General features: G+C 40.9%; 1 protein-coding gene across 8 annotated transcripts in view; it reads left to right on the top strand.

The window, feature by feature from the left end:
- Positions 1–24,298, top strand: part of FARP1 (FERM, ARH/RhoGEF and pleckstrin domain protein 1) — a 202,438-nt gene that overhangs the window by 19,738 nt on the left and 158,402 nt on the right. For 7 of the 8 annotated variants that reach the window (XM_014250723.2, XM_088068130.1, XM_014250734.2 and 4 more), the window contains one exon: positions 19,132–19,327. In XM_014250723.2, coding sequence (XP_014106198.2) covers positions 19,157–19,327 — 171 coding nt within the window. In that variant the 5' untranslated portion in view covers positions 19,132–19,156. Of the gene's footprint in view, positions 1–7,496; positions 7,626–19,131; positions 19,328–24,298 lie in introns of all 8 variants that reach the window. The other variant, XM_088068125.1, reaches the window with a different exon arrangement.

The raw sequence follows: 24,298 nt of genomic DNA, 5'->3' as shown, positions 1-24,298 counted from the left end.
CAAATCTTTGACTTGTGGCTTTAGCAGGTGCTGCTTATGCATGTTCCTTCTCATAAGATGGGGTTTTCCAGCAATGAAATGATTTACCCTGATATTTCCAGGCAGAGGTCTGGCTTAGCCCAGCATTCCACCTCTAATAATAGTCAGTACTAATACTTACGGGGAAAAGTGCTGGGAAAACAGTGATCCTTCCCAGCTTTTGGCAGGCTGTAGTTCAAGGACTTTGAGCAAGAAAGTCATGTCTGCTCCTTTGTTTAACAATCCTTGACAGACTTTCTTTTGTTAATACATCTAACTATGTAGTAATGTATTTTAAATTTTTGCCATCATAACATCCCGTGACAATGCTGTTATTTGTGGTATGGAAAAAGTACCTCCTTTTCCTCTTGTTTTTAAACAAGTTGCCTGATAAACTTCATGTTATAATACCTAATTTGTGTATTCCAAGACATGATTTCCTATTTGCTTTCTCTGCAGTACCATTCATGGTTTTATGTCTGCCATTTTATCCATCTTTCCTCTGAATCTAAATGCACTTGTTTGCTTAGTTCTCCTTAGGTTAAAGTTGTTTCAGACCTCCCATTGTTGTCACTCACTCTTGAATCTTTTCTTGCTCAGCAGAATTCTTCTCTGAAAATTGCTTGGTGCAGCATCTATAGGTGCAGAGCTACTGTGGTGTTCCCTGTCAGGTATCCCTGAGCTGCTCACTCCTGCTGCTTCCTTTGCTCTCCCAGCCAGCACTGAACTTTGTCATCTGTGACCGTGTAGTTCCTGACTTTAATTAAATTGTGGTGACCAGGGTTTCCATTCACTGTATTGGCTGTGACTTTGTGGTATGTGCAAATAAATACCTGGCAAATCTATCTGCAGCTTAGCAGAGTTGAGTTTGCTTTATAATTTTGTTGCTTGCTCCATTTTTCACATAAATAATGAATATATTAAGTAGCACAAATGCAAAACCAGAGCTCTTTGAAAACTGGCTGTATATTCCTGTGCTGTTTCTTTTAATCTAACTAGTTGTTAATTCACATGAGGACCTTCAATTTTATCCCATGACAGTTCAATTTCTTTAAAAGCCTGTGGTGAAAGACACTGTCAAAAATTCATTAGAGACCCAAGCAGGTTATACATATCATACATACCACACTTCCCAATGTATGTCATGGCAAGTTTGTAAAAGAAATCATGCCATGATGACATTCCTCTGTCACGTTTGTTTGCATACCTGCTAATCTCTTCTACAATTGCTATCAGCTTTCTCAGTGTAGAAGTTAGCCTGTTGCTACCAGCCTGTTGTTCCCTGGAGTCCTTTTATTGAAATTGGCAGTACATCCTCAGCTTTTTATATCTTGGTTTTTGAGTTTGTCTTAGAGGGAAGCTGGGCAGCATGGTTAATAGACCTGTGGTGGTATGTTGAAGTGCGTTTAAAATTTCTGGGTAAGTAGCATCTAAATCTGGTGACCTGCTGTTGGTCCTAAAGTCTGCTCTAACATTGCTGTGGTTTTGATAGTCTTGCGCCTGTACCATCTTCTTGCTCCCATACACACCTTGCATTTTCCTGAGTTTTGGGAGAGCAGTGGCCAGTTTGTCATCATTGTCCCCTAGCCCTGCTCAGTAGGTGAGCACACTTTCCTTCTGTGCCCTGAGTGCTTCCCATGTTTGAAACAGGAACTGGAAAGGAGCGGGCTGCTGGAAGGTAGCAACACACAGCCATGGGGGAGCACCTCTTTCTGCCTCAGTCCAAGTTTATGTTGTCATAAGCAGAAGCCATGGCAATAATAATACGTAGATCAATATGAATAGGCATTTACTGCATTAAATACTTGCATGGACAGCATAGTTGAATGTAATTGTTTGCAGTTCTTACCACTGAGAACAAACCTCAGTTTCAATTAAAAAACTTACACAAATGGGTTTTTTAAAGTTTTCGGATTTAGAATAGATTTATTTAGTATACTAGTGTAAACTGTTCTGTTTTGGATTGTATTTATAACAGGATTTAAATGCACCTCTTCAAATGTTTAAGACATGAATATTAAGGGGAAGATGTTTATTGTTCTGAAGAGTTAATGTGTGTTTTGATTTTGAAGCAGTACACAATTGAATGTTTCACATTAATTCCTGCCATTTGATCTTTTTGTAACAAAGATCCTCAGTCATGTGCAAGCTCTATTTTTGATGAGGATCAGACTTAGCCTGCCATGCCTCTAAAGGCTTTCTGGCTGTTCTACTGCTTTTTACTTCCTGTAAAAAAAGAGGTAATTCATTGTTCTAGTCTTAGAATACTTGAGGTGAGATAGCAGTGCTCTTCTCCTTCTCTTTCACTGACTTCATTTCCCCCTTCTGTCTTTATGTACGTGGTTATTTTTTGTTCTTCAGTTTGTGTGTGTGTGTATGTCCCCATGGTTTTCCTTAACTGCTTTTTGCTCTGACTGCAGGACCCTGGCTTCTGGGTGTGTGAGGTTTGTGCAGCCGTTTTTATCTAGATTCTGCCTTTTTCAGTGGCTCCGGAATCAACTTCCCTCCCTTGAATCAATTGAGGTAATGTGGCGTGGTGTTGCTTAGCAATGCTGGAAGCTGATACCGCCTGGCTGATGTGTGTGCTGTAACAGCACTGAGCAGAAGAGACCACCTGTCCTCTGTGGTCTGTGCAGTGAAGAAATCTTGTATTTCCTAATGTTTTCAGCATTCTTACCTTTATGTGTTTGGGTGGGGTTTTTTCCCTTTAATGTTGCCGAGTAACAGCTTTAAAGACTTGGAGATCTTCCTCCCCCCTTCTTCCTGATACATGCAGAAAACTTGGTAGCATGTAGAATCAAAATATAATTGGGATGTCAGTCTTTAAAGAGCTGGGTATCTAATTAACTGTCTTGAGATAGGTATGTTTTTTGTCTTCCTCCCCCATATACCAAGCAAAGCTGTTATGAAGGCAGGGCTGAGCTTTGTAGGATGTTTCAGTCCTCTAGAGCGGCGTAGATTGGCAGCCAGTCTGGTGTGCATGGCAGCTGATTAAAAACCAGGATGAATTTAATACCACCAACCACATAAGAATATAGAATGAGCTATTTTGGCAGCAGATATAAAGGTGTTAATGGAAGTTATTAGCTCTAAAATATTTCTTTAAAATTGTTGAAATCTACATTTTCAGCTGTGGGTAGATTTTTTTAATCTCATTTAAATGGCAAAAGAGCAAAGTACTTTTTCTTCCAGCTTTCATGTTTTGTTGTTTTTTTACAAAGCCAAGGGAATATGCGTTTAAAAAGAAAAATAAATGGCGTGCTTGTTTTCTTTTTGTTCCTTCTTTTTAATAAGAAGCACTAGAAAAATTATATATATCAGAATCAAATATCTTTGAGGCACATTTTTACCAGGTATTTGCTCTCATTTTCACACAACACTGAATTGCATGGGAGATAACCCCATGTTTAAGTTGTGTAGGGTAGGGATAACTGTGAAGGTGTTATTTTCCTCTTTTAAACCAATCAGAATACAAACCAAAGTTTTTACTTGCAATCCTGGGTGGAAGACAGAGGGGGTGTTCTCCATCAGCCTGCTAGGAATGTGGACCCTGACATCTTTCCTTTCTTTGATGGCAGTTATATTTTTATCCCTGCTATATCTGAATAGCAGGGATAAAAACTTGGTCATACTCAATTTCTTTGTTTCGTGCAATAATGGTTGTGCTTCAGTAAGTATAAGCCCACCATTCCTTTGCAAAAACTCTGCCTTGGAGTTGGAAGGCTTGCAGTCTCATTACAGAGTTCTTATGAATGTTGTATACAGTTAGGCAGAGTAATTGGGTAAGCAATTGCAGCCCTCAGGAGCTCGGTACCTGCTGTCTCAGTGCTGCTGCCAGGTCACCTGGGATCTCATTCCTTTGAGCCTTAACCCCAGCACTGGACTGCTGATGGGGTGGAAGAAAGGTAATGGTGGCATGGGGACATGGACCTCCACAGCTGGATCATGGGGGCCCAGCCTGAGGAACGAATCTGGGCACGGAGGGTGTGCTTGATAATGTCAAAATACACCCAGAAGTCAAGGATGGTGGAGGTGGAGAGGTGCAGTCTGGAGGCTGATCTCATATCCCACAGTAAGCGCTGTTTATTTGGGCTATAAAGGATTGCTTATGGGACATGGGATTGTTTGATGGGTTGGTCTCTGATCAGCTGCTCCTGCCTCTCTTAACCAGTAGCTTGATAGTTTATTCATTTCTGGTTTAGACCATTTAATCCATAGTATGTACTCATTTATCCTTGTCTGTTAAGGAAACAAAACACAGAGCTGGCGAGGGGATTTTATAGCAGGTTCATTGCCATGGTTTCAGACAGCCTTACATAGCCTAAAAATAGATTCAGGAAAGAATATTCTCTTCCCTTCCCTGCCTCCCCCAGCTCTAACTAATTGGAATTTCCTTTTTTGTTTGTATATTTTTGTTGTTGTGGGTTTACTGACTGACAGGTCAGGCAAATTTGTTTGATGTTTTGTTTTAAAGAGGAAAGTTCATGGTAGTATCTAATACACTGGGGAGTGACTTCCCTGTAGCGTGCCAAGGCTATTAGCTCCTGCTCCTGTCTCCTACACTTCAGTAGTGCCACTCTGGTAGACTGCAGCTCATTACAAACCGGTGCAGTAGTCCGAGATGTGTGAGGGACCATCCTGGGCATACCTTGGATAATTATAACCTTGAACATTGCATTGTGCTGAGCAGGGGAAATGCAGAGTACATGATGATGTGCCTCTAGCAGCCTGCGCTGCTGCCTGAACATCATCCTCTTCCAGAGTCCAGCTGGCAGCTTTACTGTGTCTCCTGCAGCCCCACAGCCAGGATGTCGCAGACAGGTTAAGGATCATGGATGTAACTAGCAGGACAAGTTTTAAAATACTGCTTTGTGTGCAGCAGTGCCTGGGCTGCAGCTGCAAGGAGCTAGGGAAGGCAGACTGGGTGACCTCTGCTTCCCCTTCTTGGTGTCCTTGCTGAGACAGCATTGGAGCTACACAGCCTTGGCTGGCGTGCCTAGAGCTTGGCTTCACTACCTCCAGATTGCAGTGTTGTTTGTCTTTGGATGTCAGAAAAATGGAGGTGGAACACAGCTTGGCAATTAATACAGTCTCCTGTGATGTGTACTGGCTAAACTATGTTCAGCTTCAGATTGGGCAGTTGAATTTCTTCCCCCCCACCCCTGCCTTCAACAGAGGTGTTGACCTCTTCTGTTAGCAGGAGTCCTAGGTGCTTTTAGATCTCTCTCCTCAGACAGGAAGGGCATGGGTTGGAATCACACTGATGCCTTGGATTTCCTGCATTGCTTCCTGTTGAATTGCTGTGCCAGAAGCTCATCGGCAGGGGGGTGGCAGGGGGGTGATTCTGTACTCAGTGTTCCACTCCTGAGGCTCTCAGCGTGCCTATTTATGTTGGAAAGCAAGTAAATAACCCCACAGCAGCCTTATCAACTCAAGTCTTCTAGTGTCAGGTCTTGGAGCAAAGGGAAAGTGTTCTGGGTTGAATTGCAAAGGGGAAAAACCCCATGTGGTCTCTTAGTAGGTTGTTCGGTGAACAAGGTGTTGGTTCTTCTGATCCATTTCTCACCACCATTTTTCTTTGACTGCCCAAGAGAAACTGCAGTAAGTTTGTTTGTTTGTATGTGTAGCTACTGCTTTTTATTTTTTCTGCTGTTGCTTCTGTGGTCAGGGTGCCCTGACCTTCCTGAGCAGGGATTGAATGGAGAAGGGCTGATGTGATGTCAGGTTGCAAATATGTTGGTGAATGGGCTGCAGTGTATCACTAATTTCTTCTCTTGGTGTATTTACTGGTTGTAAATACTTTCAGACTTTCCCCTGTTTCTGAATCGATCAGAGTTACGTCTTCTTTGTCTTTATGTTGTGTTGGACGAAATCAGTGTATTTAGGAAGAAGGTGGTACCAGAGAAATAGGCTGCTTAAGGTACTACTGCTTTTCAGAAGAGGTGAAATCTTTTGGAGTGTATTCTGTTGCTTGTATGCTGTGCTGCTTTGCATTTGGCAGCTGCAACTGGATAGGGAAGCCTATGCTTTCCTGCTTCTCCTTGTGATACTCCGCAGTATTTATATGCCTGTTCTGGCATTTGGAGAGCAGAAGAGCAGCCCCCAAGTACAGATGAGGGAAATGTGCCTTCTCAGCCTTCCACAGAGGCAGGAACCTGTCTTGACTTGTTCATCACCAGTACAGGACAGGTTGGCTGTTACTTTGTTCTGAAGAACATCTCTTTCTCTTGGAGGTGAGTTTGCCATCCTTTTGGGGGTTGCAGACTGGGATTTTCAAAAATACAGGGGTTCCTGGTTCTAAGGGGTAGCAGTGCATTGTTTTCACGTTTGGTGATTTTTTTTCAATGTCTCAATCCAAACTTAAGCTGAAGGAGTTCCTCCAAGGATGAGAGCATGACTACCATCTCTGTTCAGTGCTCCCTGGGGAAGAGTGCAGACTGCTTCATGCCGGCCAGCCCAGATTGCAGAGCTGGGCTGTGTTAGTGACCCTATTAAAATATAATCCTGTCTGATGTTAGAGGGAAAAATTTTCCATACCTGGTAGATGTTTAAATATTCTTTAAGTGGACCGCCTTTCTGCTGTAGTGATTTAAACCCCTGAAATTATTCTCTGCATTACTTTACATAAAATAAAACAACCTGCATAATATTACATCAGTGCATGGTAGATGGTGATTTCCTTCACCTCCCATCCATGCAACAGTTATGCCATTTTACACCCATTTTTGTTCCCTCCAACACTTCTGGCTACTTCCCTGCTCTGCTCACTGGGCACCAATGTGCTCCACATGGGAGAGCTTCTGTGTGTGCATGCTCCTGAAGTGTGCTTGACTACTCACCTCCTCCACTGAAAGATGAAGAGACTGGGGGGGGTGTGTGTGTGTGTGACTGGGAGTGGTGGATGGCTGGAATCAGAGACAGAGGATGTCTCTGGTATTTGGAGGAGCTCTCAGGTTGCTGATGCATCTTTGGGAGTGGAGAAGTTGGGGGCAAGGCAAAAGGAATGCCAAAAGCAAATCCTATACTGTTTATTTTGTCTGGGTAATGAGGTGTAATTTGAAGGCAGAGGCTTCACTTGTAGACCTTGTGGGAATTGAAATATTCATATTCAGGAGTTAGGAAAATTAGGGATACTGTTTATAAATGTAGGGATACTGATACTCTCAAGATAATGCCAGTCATATGATTTGCTTTCTTTAAAGTTCACATAAAAGTCAGCCCATCTTAATACTTGGAATATGATTATAGATCAGATGCTGTTTAAAGAACATGATTAATATTGCAAAGCAGAAGTTCATAATGTAAAGATGTAATTCTCCCTTTTTTGTGATTTACAGCACAAATGTAATTATTTAGTTGCATTTTCCCCACATAACAATCTGTGTTATTTGTTGGGTGTGGTGGCAGTTCTCCTACCTCAAGACACTGTTGTCTATTGCAGTGTCTGTGAGAAACCTCTCGTTCCTTGCCTTTTGCAGATGTTGAAAGGGAAGGCTGGCTCAAGATGGTGATGGCCTCCTGCTTTTAAGGAACCGGACTCTGTTCTCAACAGAATTCCCTGCATTGTTAGAAGTGATTTAAACACACAGAAAATGGTTAAACTCTTGGTAAGCTTGAGAAAATGAGCAAGAGCTAATTTTCAGAAACCCTTATGCTCCTGGATGTAGACTGCAGCCATGTCTAAAGCAAGCTGTGAAATAAGCATAATTTGGCCCTAAGAATCTTGCTTTACACAAACAGGAGCAGTGGTTTTTCATTCTGTTTGACCTGAATCAATAAATGGATTAGACTCCAAACTCCTAGTGGAGCCAGTATATACATGTCTTGGCCACCTGGGTTTTCTGTCTGTAATACCCCATATAGGAAGTAAGGATATTGTGATGCCTCTTCCTCAAACGATCATGAAGTTAGAATAAGTACTTTGCAAGAGTAAATCAGCCTCCTCTACAGAAAGCACAGAAAGATAATTCTGTCTTAACAGTAGAGTTCAAGGAGTTAGTAAGCCTTAGGGATGGATCAGTGTGGAAAAAAGAAATCCTCACTGCCTTCCTTGTGCAGTGAAATAGGCAGAGTGGTCTTTGGCAGATCCAGGGAGGGAAACTGGTAAAGGTTATGGTGTGCAAGAACAGAAGGGTAGCTAGTAGTTTGATAACATGCTTAAATGCAAACAATTCCTGATTCTCATCTCTTCCTTGTGCAGTATTCCTTTATCTAAAGAGGAAAATGAGAATCTGCTCTGTTTGAAAATGAAAGCTGCCACAGCAGCTGTAGGGTTTTACACCCTTCAGTGGGGATTTCTGGCACTGGGGTAAGAGATGAGCAGCAGTGGCAGCAGACAGCTGTGCTCCTCTACGCTGCTCTCACCCTGAGAGGGGAAGACCTATGAGTTGTTGTCTACAGGCAGGATAGGGCTGTTGACTTTGGTCCCACCTCTGGAAGGAAATCATAGAATCATAGAATATCCTGAGTTGGAAGGGACCCACAACGGTCACTGAGTCCAGCTCGTGGCCCTGCATGGGCCAGCCCGGAGAATGACACCATGTTCCTCCTGAGGATGTTGTCCAAACGCTTCTTGGCCTCTGACAGGCTTGGAATCAATCCGGAGGCATCTGTCAGGAATAAAACCTGATGTCATTGTCCGTGCCCAAGGAAATAAGCTATTTTCTGTCAGACGTGACATACTTCCCTCCCTCCTCCCCCATTTGTTTTGCCCTTCCGGACAATCCTTTTGCACTTTTTGGGACACCTCTTCAGTTTTGGCTTCTTATTCTCTTATCTTTCACCTGCAGTTTCACCTCCCTTGCAGAGTCATTGTCAGACACCAGACATCTTGCCTGAATGAGTGCCCCTTCCCCATCCTTGTCCAATTTTGGTTTTGCGTTTAGTCAACTTTTTCCTTTTTCCTGCCTTGTTTTGTGCACTGCCTAGAGATCCCTGGCTCCCTTCCATGCCTGTTGCGCTTGCTCTCCCTCCTGTTTTGGGCCCTTGTCCCAGTCTGCTCCTTCGTCTCCCTCAGGTCTGGCGTTCGTCCCTGCTGCGCTCCAGATGCACTCCCTTCGCTTCCTTGCTGCCCGGGTGCCGGCAGCCTGGCCACAGCCAGCACAGGAAAGATGGGCTCCCTCTGCTCCAGGGCCTGGATCTGCTCCAGAGCCTGGGCCTGCTCCAGTTGGGCAGCCATGGAAATGAAAGGAGTCTTGGGCTCCTCTGTTCCCAGGCGGGCGCGTGCTCGCCCGCTCCGTGGGCGGTCACTGGGTGTCCACCGGGAAAGCGTGTGACGCTGGAGCGTGCTCAGCAAGGAAAGCCTCCTGGCAGATCCTGGGTATTGACTCTCTAAAGGTCTTTGCCTGCCCTGAATGCGCTGTGCGCTACCGTCGGATATGGGGATAAAAACTGATTTCCGTGTTCAGCATAATCTAAAGTTACTTGGGACTCAGGAGCCAAGAAAGGAATATGAGGAGTATAGGATGTTCTCCAAGGGAAGGAAGAGCAATTTAATACCCAGTGTGCCTGCTTAGCCCAGCACAGCAGTGTCCTCTGCTGTGCTGTTTTACCAGGAGCCTGGTATTGAGTGAGAAGACCTGTTAAAATCTACCAGGCAGCGTTCACGTTGGATTAATTGAAATGTATTATTTATTATGTCCCTCTTTCTGCTTGATCTTTCACTGTCAGCTTCCACCTCCTGATATCTGAATTTTAGAAAAGGATCTGAGTCTTACACCTCTCTGTCTTGCTTGGATTGTAAATGCTGTTATGGAGTATTGCTTCCAATGACATTTCGAGGTCAGTGCAGATTGGTGGGCTGCTTTGGCATTATTTCTGCTATCTCTTTTTGCCAATGCTGCAAGGAGGGGAATAGAACAAGAGAATCAGTGTTTTCCACTGTCCCCTTTAGTAGTAGAAAGTACAGATTCCACAGATAATGCTTTTTCACACCTCCAAGCAGGTGAGTAATTAGTTTTGAGATGTAACAAGAAACCGCAGGGATGTATTCTGTACTGGAATGGGTTTGTTGGTAAAGAGACAATGGTGTGGTTGAACAGGAAAGCCCTTCTCTAGGTGCAACTTCTAAAGCTTGCTCTTATAGTGATGTGCTTTGGACTGACTTATGCCAGTTTTCATTATGAAGCTAGTTACAGTGGGAAAAGATGTTTATTCTGCAGACACAGCAGCACCTCATGTAGCTACATCTGTCTTATGTGAAAACCCACCCTGGTCTGTCTTCATGCAGCTTATATAATACTTACATTTTAGCCAAACATAAAACGAGGATGTACCTGTAGCAACAGTCTATCTGTGTATCTCTCACCGTACCTCTGATAGCTGTTCACAGAGTAAACACAGTGGTATCAGTTCTCTAAAGACACAAAAGTACCCTATCTTGAAAGATCAGGAGAGCTGTCTTAGGACAGGCAGTGTCTGGACTGTGATGCTTAGCACAGGTAGAGTCTTTCACTGACTGAAGTATTTGCACAAGGAGAAATTAGTTAGGAACCTAAGGAAGTTTGAAGTTTTGCAATAATTTTTGAAAGAACTTTTGAAGGAAGAGTAATGGCATAATTTTAAAACACTCTAGGGTAAATATTATACAGTCACACATCATGACCCCAGCAGGATGCAAGTGAATGTATTAAGTTGTTTTCTAAACAGCAGTACATAAAGCAGATTTTTCTTCATGGTATAAGTATTTCTTGCTGGTACTATGTCATTATTAAGTGGTATTTCCTCAGTCAAGAATAATAAAGGCTTATATAAAAAGACTTAATTTAAAAAACCCAAACAAAACAATCATTGTATATTCTGTTATAACAAGCAGTTTTACAAACTTATAAAAAGTCTCTTTTGGGAACAGACGTTTAAATATTTCAAACATCAGGAATTCTTTTCTGGTTTTATAGTGGGTTATATACTGAGTGTAGAACTTTGGCCATAAATACGTTTTTCCTGGTGCACAAGCTATGTAATAATTTTGTGGGAGTTTGATCTCAAATTTTGGGCTTAAAGAAAACTAGTTAAGGCCATTATGGCCTCAGTTTAACATGTTTGGATAGGCATCATCTGTGGCTGCTCAGTTCTGAGCACTGATGTCATTGCCTCTGTGGTTTGGAGCTGCTGGGCCATAGGGGTGCCCACCCCCCAAGTGAGCACAGTGTGTGTGCATGCTGCAGCTCTGGGGCTTCTGCGCACCAGCACAAGTGTGGGAGTACCTGGAGTGACACCTCTGATGGCTCTCAGCAGGAGAGAGCGGGGCCAGGCACACTGACCGTGGCATTTTGGTCTTCTGGTAGGGGTCTGTGTGCTCAGGGCAGGGAGAAGCTCCTCGGAGGGGTCACTCAATGCCTGAATTAGTCTGGTGCTCAGCAGTTCTCTGGAGGATCTGGCTTGCATTTAGGCAGTGTGAATACCTCTACTGTATACTCATACTGGGTTCAGAGAAATAGCATTTCCCCTGAGCTGTTTTATTTCTCAAAACCAGGACTGTATCAGATTTTCCCCCAACTGCTGAACAGTAGTATTAATGTAGTGTGTTATTTATTCTTTTGACATGTTTTTATTTCACAGAAAACATCTACGTTATGCTTGAAGCTGGGTATGAGGTGCTGGATCCCTTTCAGAATTCTGTTAAATCTGGAAGTAAATCAGATTACTTTGTTCTACTATAAGCACATTCGGCTTGGCTTTCACATGAGGTGTTGTATGGGTGAATGAGCCCAGAGCACGCCAGCTGGTGCAACAGCTTTATTTATGCAGAGTGATAGCATGTAAGGGTTTTGGAAAATGCATTTAATGACTTCAGGATTGATTTGTACCACTATTGAGCCACCAAACTGCTTCAAGTTCTCACCCACTTTGCTTGTGTTTTCTACTGACAAACTGTGGGCTCAGGTGATGACCTGGTTAATCAGGAAACTGCTGGTTGGAAACACAAGAAGTAGAGGTTTTCTTAGAGTCTCCATATATGTTCCTAGCTTTTACCATGTGGTATTAAAGCTTCCACAGTCTTTCTTCTCATAATGTGAAATAGAATTTTGCCCACATGGTGTGGCTTTTATACCTCAACTTTAAAATGCTTTTCGTCTTCATAAAATGATAACATGTACTTTCTCACTTTTATGGCACTTTTTATCATCAGTGAAGGATTAGCTGTGTGACTTCGGCATGTATTTCATGTACTCTTTACTCTTATTATTTTTTCCCCCATGAATTTTTTTTAAATCACATTTTGTTACTTGTTGCAAGCATGCTGAATTTTACTTTTTCATAGGTTTTAGTGACAGAATTGACAGGTTATGCAAAATAGAAGGGGTGTCAATAAAATCAAGTGTGTAAGTATATGATATGTAGCTTGCAGCTTCCTCCTAAGCATAATTTCTTAAGCAGGCAGTTTTGTCAATGGGTTGAAAACCATCTCAGAAATCAGGTTTGAGAGTTTCACAGTGAGGAAGAAATATCCTCCCCCTGGCCTGAGATAAAGCAGAAATTTTGTAGAAAAGGTGTGGTCTTGTCCAATTAGGAGGGTGTCAGGGAAATATTTTCAATGCAAAACAGTGTTGAACTTCTTGTATAAGTATGTTTTAAACACATACATGGTAGTTAAATAGTGATGCAGTAAGTGCAAAGCAAGTGGGCAATATTTAATTCAAATTTTAACTTGTCTAATAACAAATGAAGCATTTGTGTGGAAATACCTCCCTCTGGTCTATTAAGGGGTTCATGGCTCCACAGGATCCCTGTTTTGCTCAGACTGTGCCTTTGGATATTAAGGGAAAACATAGTTGTTGGGTGAGAGTCACTAATTGAGCAATTGGAGCTAATCATCCCCTTGGCTTAGCAGACGAAACACTAATTTTCCTTCCAGGAGTAGCCAGAATTACCTGTTTGTACAGTACCTTCAAGTTGGCTGATTTAAAACCTGAATTAAAAACTTTAAAATTGGCTGTGTTGGTTTGAATATGATGTTGGCATTCCTGATTCAAGTAAATGACGTGGTACAGGGGGTGCCAGGTAGGGGTAGTGAAGAACAAAGCAAAGACAAGTCTCCAGAGGCTGAGAAACAGTCACAATCAGTCCAAAGAGTAACTTGTATGAAGAGGTTTCCGAGGAGTTCCTCTGAGAGGGTGAGTGTAAGAAGTTTTGCTTACTTAATTGCTCACTTACATGTGTACAGTGGCTTTGCTTGCTTGTGTGAGATGCAAGGGAGAAGGAATGTTTCTTGCTTGCAATCAGTTTCTAATGCAGCATTGCCCAGAAACGTAACACAAAGTGAATCAATATGTCTGCTGACTTGTTCAATATCACTGATAGCCATCAAAAGTAATTGTAATGTTGTGGGTTGAAATAAAGTATTTGTAGAGCAGATTGGCTTAATTCACAGAGCAATCTGTATTTGTGTTTAAGGGATGAGGATTTTCTCAGAGGCAATTGGAGAAGCATAGATTTATCTATCACTGCACTTGTTGATAGACCTACTGACAGGTGTGTGGCTGCGGAAAAAAGATAGCACACATCAAATTTGTGCAGGATGGGACTGTTCCTTGCTGACATCTGGCAGAAGAATTGGAATCTGGGACAGCTGCTAGTGCCACAGAACTGCAGACAGTTTCAGGACCTGTATGCAATGAAGATAAATGAGCTCCAGTTGGAAGCTGAATGGCCCTAAAGCCAGAAATGAATGTGGGCACTCTGAATGCTGTACTGATAGGCTTGCAAGAGGTGTTTTTTATCCTGTACAGTCATAAATGCTCATTATTCTGGACTTCAGGCTACATTATTGGCATACTGAATAGTTTGAGTTTTTAAAGGCTTGTGTTACTGCTCAGGTCCCTGAATTTGACATCAATTTCAGGCTCTAGCTTGCTTGGTATTAACTAAGTGTACTCTATGGCTTTACAAACCTGAGCACTTAGTCTGTCCAGCTGCATAACCATCCCACAGAAACTGGGTCAAGGGATAAGAGAGTGTTATTTCGAGGTTTTAAGAGTCTGACCAAGATAGGCAACTTTGTGGGCTCCCTTCATTTTCAGTACAGGTGATGAATTTTATTCTTTTAGAGATAGTCTTGCATAGTTGAAGGAATTTCTTATTGCTGCAGATTTTTAGGAAGTCTGCAGAATGCTGAAAAATCTCATTCTAAGACTTGCTTCTGCAAGTCTTATTTTTGGTAGGTAGCCATAGTGTCTTCTTGAGCAGGCACGTTTTTCAAGGTTAATTTTCTGCATCTTTCGGGACAGGAAAAAGAAAAAAAAAGATAAATCTGTGTTTAGAAATTAAGCCTGGTTAAGAACTTCACCCTCCATCCCCTTTTCTCCTGACTGTACAGGGGACTAGACATGACCTATCTTCTTGCTGATCTTGACCATACCTCACCTTGAGCTTCTCTACTTCTGACTTCATGAAGGCATTGCTTACAATGTTAACTTTTTTCATTTTGAGCTAGAGGACAGTCTAATGGTACAGAAAAACAGAAGTTTTATTGCCTTCCTTCTCTAGCTGAGTATTGTGGACGTGAGCAGAAGGGGCAGACAAGAAACGGAACACAAATCCCTTCAGCTGCAAGGTTTCCTTTAGAGTCTTGAGTCAGTCTGCTGGGTGCAAACAGAGACACAGCCACCCAGCACCTGTGTCTGTACTACTGCCCTTCAAGCTTGAGCTATTTTTTTCCATTAAGAGCTTTTTCTATTTCTTTGCTTCCACAAAAATGCTGGGTTTTATCAAAGAAATTATAAGTTGGACTTCACTGATCCTTTTAGGTCCCTTCCAAGACAGGATATTCCATGATTCTGTGATTTACATGAATTATTTAAATTTTTTTTAGTCATCTTATTTGCTTTGTACAGTTCTACCAGGGACTTGCAGAAATTAGGCAGGATAATGCTTCGCAGTATAAAAACCTGAACTCTATTGGCCTTCTGTCTGCTTCCCATCATTTCAGAATGAATTTTATATTCAGTCTTCCTGGTCCTGTTGCCTTCTTATGTTATTACTATTTTTTAATATGGGTTCAAAATACTTGATTTCATTTTTATGGTAATTTTGATGTACTAATGAAAAAGCAGCATCACTGACAATTTATGCTGCATGTACAGAATTTTCTCTTACTGAAGGTGTAGAGGTCTGCTGTGTGCTTTTGGTAGGGCTATGCTCACACCATCCCACTGTGCCTCAGGCTTCCCCACCTTTAAGAGGAGTGTACTGAGCACTGTGCTTCCTTCTGTTTCATGTCGTACAGGAGAGCAAAAGAAGTGGAAAGGGCTGTGGTACGTGGTACCATTCTCTCCCATAACAGGAGTCTTCAGCCTTTGGGAGCCTTTTGCATCAAATTGAGCCCTGGTCTGACCTAAAGAGCAGGGCAGGTGAGGGATCAGAGTGGCATCTATTCCTACATAGTGCTTTATTTTCCTCAGTGTTTTGTAATTTTTATAGCGCTTTATTCCCGCCTCTCTTCCCCTCCCCATCTCCAACAAGTGCTGTTTATACTCACAGCTCCCTTTTAGACTAAGTAAGTTTGATACTTTTTTCATCCTGGCAAAGAAAAATATGTGGAAATTTTAATTGGCCAGAACCTTTCCGATGCTATAAAATGTGTGTGCTTTGAACATGGAGAACTAAGGTGTCTTTATGCTGAACCACATTGTGGCCTTGGTCCAGCTACTATATAAGTATATACAGAATTTAAATTTTTAATCCAAACATTTAGTATCTGTATAAAAGGGTTATTAGTGTGTGATTAGAAGAAAACAATATTTCCTAATCTATCTAATGGCAGTTGTAGGGGGGTTTTGGGGTGTTCTTTTGTTTGTTTGTTTGTTTGTTTTTTGTTTTGTTTTGTTTTTTTTTTCCAGGTGCTGTAAGTAGAGAAAGCTTGAGTCAGCCCAGTGGCCTGACAGCAGCTGGCTGGGCTTAGTTCACCTGGCATTGGGTTTTCCAGCCTGCGGAGAGCTGATTTAATTTGCTAACCCAGCCAAGAACAAAACACTGAATTGTTTTCTTTTGAGTTAGAGAGGTGCTGTGGCTCAATCTGAGGAGGGTGAGAGTCAGTGCTCAGCATCAGGTAGGACTGTGTGGGTGGGAGCTGGGAAGGAGCAGAAGGGGACGAGACTCTCCCATGGGCAGCTCTGCTGGCTCAATAACTTCTCCCCTCACACGTGTTGGGATACAGGTTCATTCTCTGCAATGGACTCTCTCCATCTTGCAGGTGCTACAGCACTACTGAGAAGGGCACTGACACCAGTGAAACCTGCAGCTGAAAAAACAGACTTGATTTGGGCCCTGGGGTTCAACAGCTGTCAGAAAGAGCAGGCAGAAACTCTTCATTTTCAGAGTTCAGCTGAATCCTCTCTTGTTTGCCACTCTCTGCTCCTGTATTGGTTGTCTGCCTCCACATACATTGTTCTTAGAGTTGCATATGTTAGAATTTGGTGGCTGCTGCTCTTTCTTCTTGATTAATACCTTCCCCAATTTACTGTCATCTTTCTACTAGAGTGTCTTTGAATTTCTCTATCGTTTGTCCAAACCTGATCCATCTCCTCATCGTGACAGACATTAGACATCCTAATCCCCTCAGGTTTGCTCATTGTTTAATACTCTTGTGTTGTGTTCCGTGACCTTACTTCATTGTCCCCTCCATCACAGTGATACAGAGAAAGGTATACAGCTTGACTGATGCTCAGTGTTATTTCAGAGAGGGTAATTTTTTAAGGCCTCTTACATAAAGGTATAGTAAAAATATTATGCTGATGTTATGAAAGCAGCACAGTGAGACTAGTGTCATGCAGAAAAAAACCCTAAATAACTTCCAGTGTAGCATGCTGATATTAACGCATATAGGTTAAAAAATGAAAGGTCTTCTTTTAATTTTCCAAGTAGCAGATGCCTGTGATCAGGGTAGCCAATAGTTCTTAGATCTTTGCTTCCAAATGAAAGTGTGTGTTTATAACCAAATGGTTCTATATATATGTAAAAAAATCTCTCAGCTGTATATAGGGAGTGATTCTGCTTGTTATATCCTTTACTCCATGATGTTTTTGGCTCCTAAAATTTGAGTGGGTTTTATGTGTTTCATTAGGTTTATTGGCCTGTCTGATTCTGTGTGTGGGCCACTGTATCTTCTAGTCAGAAGAACATTTATAGAAGGATTCAAAGTCTGTAATAATTCCTTGCATGGATTATTTAATGGCATTTAATTATTTAACTTGAACTGACTGGATTGATTCCTGTATTTATGATTTATGATTTAATGGAAAGAACACAGCCAAAAACTTCTTTAGTAAAGCAGCAGTTGTAGAGGTCCTGTCTGCCCTCTTGGTCTGTCTGGGGTGTGTGGTGACTTCAGAAGAGCTCTTATTCGGATCAGAATCTTTGTGCACTTTTAGGCTGGGTGCCTGTGCTACCTTTTTAGATGATCCTGTGTACTCCACACACAGGAAAAACAGATCTGTTTGCAAAGGGGCCTGGAGTCTTTCTACGTAGAGCTTGGTGTCTTTTCTTCTGGAATTCCTGCCTCCAACTGCAGGTTTCTTGTTGGCACTGCTTGTCTTGTAAGAAGATTTAATTTAATTATTTTTAAAGAATAAGATAATATAATTGACTCTTCATAGATTTTTAGATTGCAGTGATAACTGAGGAAAAATCTGCCTTTCTGGTAGTGGTTGGCATGGACTTGGGTAGGTTTCATTGGTATCTCTCTGACCTTGATGGGCAGGTTAGTGCTGAATTGTTGCAAAAGTTTGCCTGCATTTTTTTCTTCTTCACTTGTGCCCATTGAGCTGATATTTAGAAATGTGGGATCCGTAATTTTTAATTCCCTTCCTCCTCAGCTAACATTTCTTTTAATCCAAGTGTTGCTTTAAAATTTTCTTCGCCTAGGTATTTGCTGTGTGAAAAATCAGTGGAAACAAATTAGTCAGGACATGGAAGAGTCATGTGTAGTAAATAGTGTATCCTGCCAAAGACAGGGCTGTTTTTATTCCATCCTTATGGTGGGGACTGGTATCTTAATACCTGTAACTGTTCCTTATAGTATCCTGTAGAACTGGTGATGCATTCACAAATTCATAGGCTGTCTTGTATTTCCTTTTTTTCCTGTATAGGCTTCTCAGTAATTGTAACCTCAGAGGTAAAGCCAGGCAGTGATTGGCAGTACACTTCTTATGCCTCTGTTCAGCTGGAAAGTTACATTTCCATTTGTGCCCATCTGTGTGCTACGTATTTTGGCCATGGACCACTGTATAAAAGTCATGCAGAATGAAAATGCATTTACCAAGAAAGATAAATGGACAGTAGAAGTGGGTTTCATCAGAAACCCAACTGGAGTGTCAAAAAGCAGGGTAGGAAAAGTGAAATAAAATTCTAGTGTGATGTGTAACATGGAACAAGTAAAACTAACGGTGCTTGAATTAAAAAAGAAGGTTCAGAGTTGTGCCAATAATGAAGAATTTCCCAATCAGTTTTGGCTTTTTTTTTCTGGCCTTCCCAGTTGCGTGTCCTCACAGTTCTTGGCTCAGCAGTGGGATCAGGCCAGGCTCCAGGTCTAGAGCAGCTCTGATCCTGACTTGTACGATCGGTGTCATCTTGTGCCTGCTAGCTTTCCTGCCTCGCAGACCCTTATCAAGGTGGCATCCACAAAGGGCCAGAGAAGGCTGGAAGGAAAAAGTGCTGATGTAGCCAAGAGGGAATGATGGTCAGCGAGTGCTGAGTTGTCCCACCTGCTCTTCTCACCTTCCTACCTTCTCTGGGAATCCTGTCTGGGGGTGATAACAGCTTGCTTCATAAATAACTAAAAATTTACATAATTAATTGAAATCTGGGTTCTGTTGTACTCTATTTCCAGTGTGGTCTTGTTTACTTTTCCAGGAGAGAAGGAATAATTTTCCCTTGTGCAGTACCATAGCCTATCAGCCTTACCCCCAGGAGGTGATTAGCCTGTGTATTTTGAAAAGTATAAAGTTTGCCTGATTTTCTTGTCTTCGTATGAAACATTAAGAAAAAATTGTGGTGGCTCTTACTTTTTGTTAATGGTCATACAGTTTACTACCTGTAAGCATATATACCACGATGTTTACGTGCAAATCATCTTTAAGACTGATATGGTCTTCTTTGCACTTTCTCTTTTGTCAGATATAAGAAACGCATTTCCCTAAACATGGGTGAAACTGAGCAGAGACCAACAGCAGGATCCCGCTTAGGAGCTCAGGAAAATGCTGGGATCAGTACTTTGGAGCATGGACAGAAACCACCTATGACACCTCCTGGAAAACTTGTCTCTATCAAAATTCAGATGCTGGATGACACACAAGAAACTTTTGACATTCCGGTAAGGCTGTGGAGGCTGGGGTGGCTAAAGATTATTCAGGCATTTCTGGTAATGCATATTCTCAAACCAGTTCTCTTTTCATTTCAGCTCTGATTCATGTTGCAGTGAAAATGGCTGATGTGTGTATCAGCATTACATAGATGACAGTGCAATAGAATAGCTTTAAACAGGGCAGTGAACTGTCCATTACAGTTATTAATTCCATTTCTGTTTGAACAGCTTCAGGAGAGGTTAAAGTTCTTGGTGGGTTTTTTCCTTCCAATATTAGATCAGTAGTTTCTTTCTGAACAGGTGATGTATTTCCTTGCTGCTGTTTTGCTCTTGATCCAGTAAACTGTAGATCTGTTTCTAGATATCTACATAATTTTTTGTCTTTCCTCTGGCAAGTCCTTAGGATATTAACTTGAAATCATCAAAAATTTTCAGTAATTTTTATCACTCTTACAAGCACTGAGTGGTCTCACAGAAACCGAGTGCAAGGAAAGAAGCAAAGCAGTCTCATCTAAAGTTTCTCTGTACCCTGTTGAGATTAATCTAGGTTTGTCCTTGCTAAGGAGACAGAGCTACTACTGCTATAGGGTGTGGTTGTGATCAGTAGAATCAGAATTAGTTTTGTTACCAAGACCAATCCAGTTTCATACCATCTATCTGTTAGTAGCCACTAATGATTTTAGCGTGCCAGGCTCACACAAGTAACATGTAATGTGGTTGAACAGTCTTGCTGTTGTGGAAGTGCACCGGAATGTATATTTTTCAAAGTCTTCAGGGTTCAATGAATAGGAAAGCAGAAACCTGAGTTCAAATTTCATCCTTTGTTACTTGCGTTTTTTGTAGCTATGGTAATTTCCATGCCTTCATTGGCTCGGTTTTCCCTTCTGTAAAATGGAGGATCACCAGTGAGATACAGATGTCTTAGACATATAGTGCCCTGGAAAAATGTTATCCCTGCATTAACATAAAAGAAATTCTGATTAGGAATATTATAATTAAAAAAGTGTTTGTAATGTTTTTATGATCTGCTTATGAGGTTTGTCTATTTTCTTTGTGTACATGCAGGAACTTTTTGATCTGCTCTCTGCTGCTGTTTGTGATCCACCTGTAACTATGTGTTCAGTCTCAGATTTTGTTTTAGTGGAAGGAAAATTCTCTGGACAGGCAGGTTATGTATGAGCTGAAGTGCCATCAAGTAAAATGCCCATGTGTGTAGAAACTTGTTACACTTTTGTGCCTTTCAGAATGCCTGTCAAACATCTATAGCAAACATTCTTTAGGTAAAAGCAGTCTTTAGATAATTGTTGCTGTTCAAAAGTGTAGTTATATTTTAAATCATCAAACACTAATAAAATTTTAGTGCTCTTTTATTGTGGTATCAATACCTCTATTATTCCAGAGACAGGTTTGGGGTTTTTTTAACCCATCTGTGGATGTTAATTCACTGTATTTTGAAATTTGAAAATGATGTGCAGACACGTGACAGAAACCATTTTGAGATTAGGTCCCTTTCATTAAATTGTTTAGAGGAAAATATAAGATCATGTGGATGCAATGCACCCTCTAACTCCAGTTTTGCTTCTGGGAGTTTGAGAAAAAAGTACTTTTTTGGTCTTTCATATTAGGAAAGACCAAATATCAACATTTAATTTGTTTTTAACTTCATCAACACCTGAAAGACCTGAGGATTTAAACAACTCTCTGTTGACATCACTTCAATACGATTGTTTTCAGAGACTTTTATTTCATAACCATCACTACTCAAGGAAAGCCCAGTTTGTTTGAGAAACAAACTTCTTGGTGAAATATGCAGGATCTTTTCTACAGCAAATCTTTTCTAAAGCCTTTTGTCTTTAACCTATGCTAGTCAAATGGGGGAATACACATTGTTATCAGTCTTGTCTGAAAGACATGAATTGTTTTAGTCCCATCTCACAAAACTGAGTAGGTTTTAATACATCTAAATTGAAGTGTTTATTCACGTTGGAAACCCCATGTTCCTATTTATAAGCTTCATGTTTTTAGCCAAACTGGTGCAGTATACACAGAAAAGGAAAGTGATACCGTTTCAACAAAATATTTTAGGAGCAGCAAGTGTGGCCGTGGGCAGAAGATGTTAAGCATACATGCCTAAGCACATCTGTGGGTTTGCTTCTCAGTGGAGAATTAAAGACTTTTTGCGTGGTTGAAGATCTGAACTACACTTCCCAAAACCTGAGCTGCTACAATTATGAAAATAACATTGCAAATATGATACAAGTATAAACTGAGAAGGATTTGTGTTTCCTACAATTTCAGGAATTTTGCTGCACAAACCTTTCTGTGTTAGCAAACGAGCCAAACTTTGGGCGGTTTTATTGATGCTTGTAGTGTGTGTTGTAGGATGGTATGAGGTTTAATGATGCCAGTGTATTATTTGCTCATGAAGTCTGTGTAAAAATGGAAACAGATACTGGTGCTACTTCCTCCTGAGTTTGGGGGACCTAGTGGGACTGTCCATCTGTCTAGTCCGACCTCTGTGCTGCACTTGTGCCTTCATCACCACTGGTCCATTAGCTGTAAGACCTTATCTGTGTGCTATTTTGATTGGGTTTGTTATTGTTCTGTTTGAACGTTGTCATGGTTTTAGGTTCTTATTGTGTGCTCGTTTATTTTTTCTTGTTTATTAAATTTTGATTTGGTTTGTTTTTAGATTATATTCCAGGAGACATGATTCAATATCCTTGCTCTTAAGCAACCAGTTTTCTCACATTGTATACAGATGACTTGTTACTATCAGTGCCAAATTCATCAGATTTTTATGTCTGTTCTGTGTATAACAAAACAGGGGGAAAATATGACCTACTTCCATTACCCCTCAGTGCTGCTGCTGCTGCTCTTTGGGCTGTTTAAAAGTAAGGTAACTCCGGTGTCATTTGCGTTTCTAAAGGAAAGTTCATTCTTTAGGTGTTTGTGCTTTGATGCCATTTAATCATACCTCACTGTATTACTTCTCACAAGAAAAAATCCCAAATGAGCAAAAAAGAGAGAAGAGACATCCACATGCCTATATATGGACCCGTAAATTATATTTTTTTAGTAGAAAACGCCATATTGTATGTGGAGAGAGCTTCTATGGGAGACTTCAAAAACAGAAGCCACAATGAAGGCCTTTTCATCAGTTGTTGTAAATGCAATATTGTAAAAGAAAGGGATACATAATAAAAACCTTTTATGCTTCATGCTGTTAACAAACAATATTTCATTGCAGAGTCTTCCAACATCCCTGTATTCCAAAAAGCTAGTGAAAACTTGAATAAATAATCCTGGATCTTCTACACACATCCAGTTAGCTGGTTGGGTACACATGTTTGAAGGAGGAGGGGGAAAGATAGCCACTGCTGTTTAAAAAAAAATTACATGACTTTGTATTTCCTGCCTTTAACATATAAGGAAAGTATAAAATTCATCAGTTATCTTTTTTTGAGCACATTTTTGTCTCTCCAGCTATAAGAAGACAAATGATGTAGAACAATCCTTTCCTCTTTTTAGTTATCCAGCATTTTGTGACTGAGTTGCCATACCTTTAGCTTTTGTCTGCCACAAACTCTCAGACAAGAACTAGATATCAGCTGCAGTTGCAGGTGATTAGTGCCTGAAAATAAGGCCATGAGTCAAGAGTTCATGATCATCCAACACTTGAAGCTGTTGGTCACGATGTCGCTTACAAGTGTGGAATATATTTCTTCCCTGTTTTTTGTTTCTAATTTCTGCTTTGGCTGTATTTACTGAAAAATTAGTTAGGTATGCTAAGTGGAGACTGCAGAGGTCCAAAATACAGCATTCTGTTTGGCTGAGTTGTGACTATGTGATAGAATGAGCAAGTACATTTCCTTTCTGCTAGGTATGAGGATAACAGCTTTAGCTAAAATGACTAATGTGAAGGAGGAAGAACATTTTCCATCTGTGCACACATAATGATAATCATACAGAGATAGATCTTGGGCATTTTGAAAGGTTGACACTTCAACCTGAAGACTTGCAAAATCCAACACAGCAAAACAGAGGTAGTGTTTTATATAACAGAAGGTGAAGATGGAAAGTTCTGTACTGCTTGATTTTCCTCTGCTTTTATTTCTCACCTAACTTAGTTGAAAGACAACAGGATTGATTCCATAGAGCCATAGAAAAACTTAGATTTTCATATGTTTGTTTTGATATTATCTCCCCTGTAGATTCAAAGCAGTTTAAGTGAAAATGAAATACAGTTTTTAAAGAACAATAAAAATAGCTGATGATTGCATCTACTTCAGATCCTTCTGGGCAAAAAACCCCCTTTCATGTTTAGTGTCTGTGCCATTCATACTATATTTACTTTTATAGTTGTTTCATTGCCAGAAGTAATCTGTTTTAAAACTACTCCTAAACGCAGAGTCAGTGTTGTTCTTGTCTAGCAAATGCTGAGGACAAGGCTTGAATCTCCTGTTAGACTGCCAGGATGATTTGGTGACTCAGACCAGGTTTAACCCTGACTGATATGATGCTTGTCACTGATCACATCCTACTCTCTGGGTGAATGAAGGTGATGTGACTGGGATGATACTATTGATGCTAAATACCAAGTGAGAGCTGTTTCTTTCTTTTGGCATCAAAGGTGAGCTCAAAGTATATCACAGGAGGTCAGGATTCTTCTTTTGGTTGGGATCTGATCTCTTTTTAATTAAAACCAAACCAAAGTCTCCTTTATTGTGTTTTCAAGAAAATAGTTGCTTCCTTTTTTATGGCTGTCTTTTGGAATGACCCAAACATGCTTGCCTGTCCAATTACTCAAGTTTATTAAACATCTGTTTTTTGTATTTTGTCAACTTCCTTTCCCTTTGAATGTATTCAAGCTTTGTGAAATATGTGGGGTCAGAAAAAGTCATCTGCTTTGGGGGATTAACACGGGTTTCTTAAGCAACAGGAGTCTCTTAATAGAAAGCAGGGTAAAAGTGTAATCCT

Source organism: Pseudopodoces humilis, chromosome 2 (genome assembly GCF_049639895.1).
Source record: "Pseudopodoces humilis isolate 2021_Gansu_Grassland_sample_001 chromosome 2, ASM4963989v1, whole genome shotgun sequence".
NCBI lineage: Eukaryota > Metazoa > Chordata > Aves > Passeriformes > Paridae > Pseudopodoces > Pseudopodoces humilis.
The sequence above is the reverse complement of the archived record's forward strand: the minus strand, read 5'-3'. Positions and strand labels throughout refer to the sequence as shown.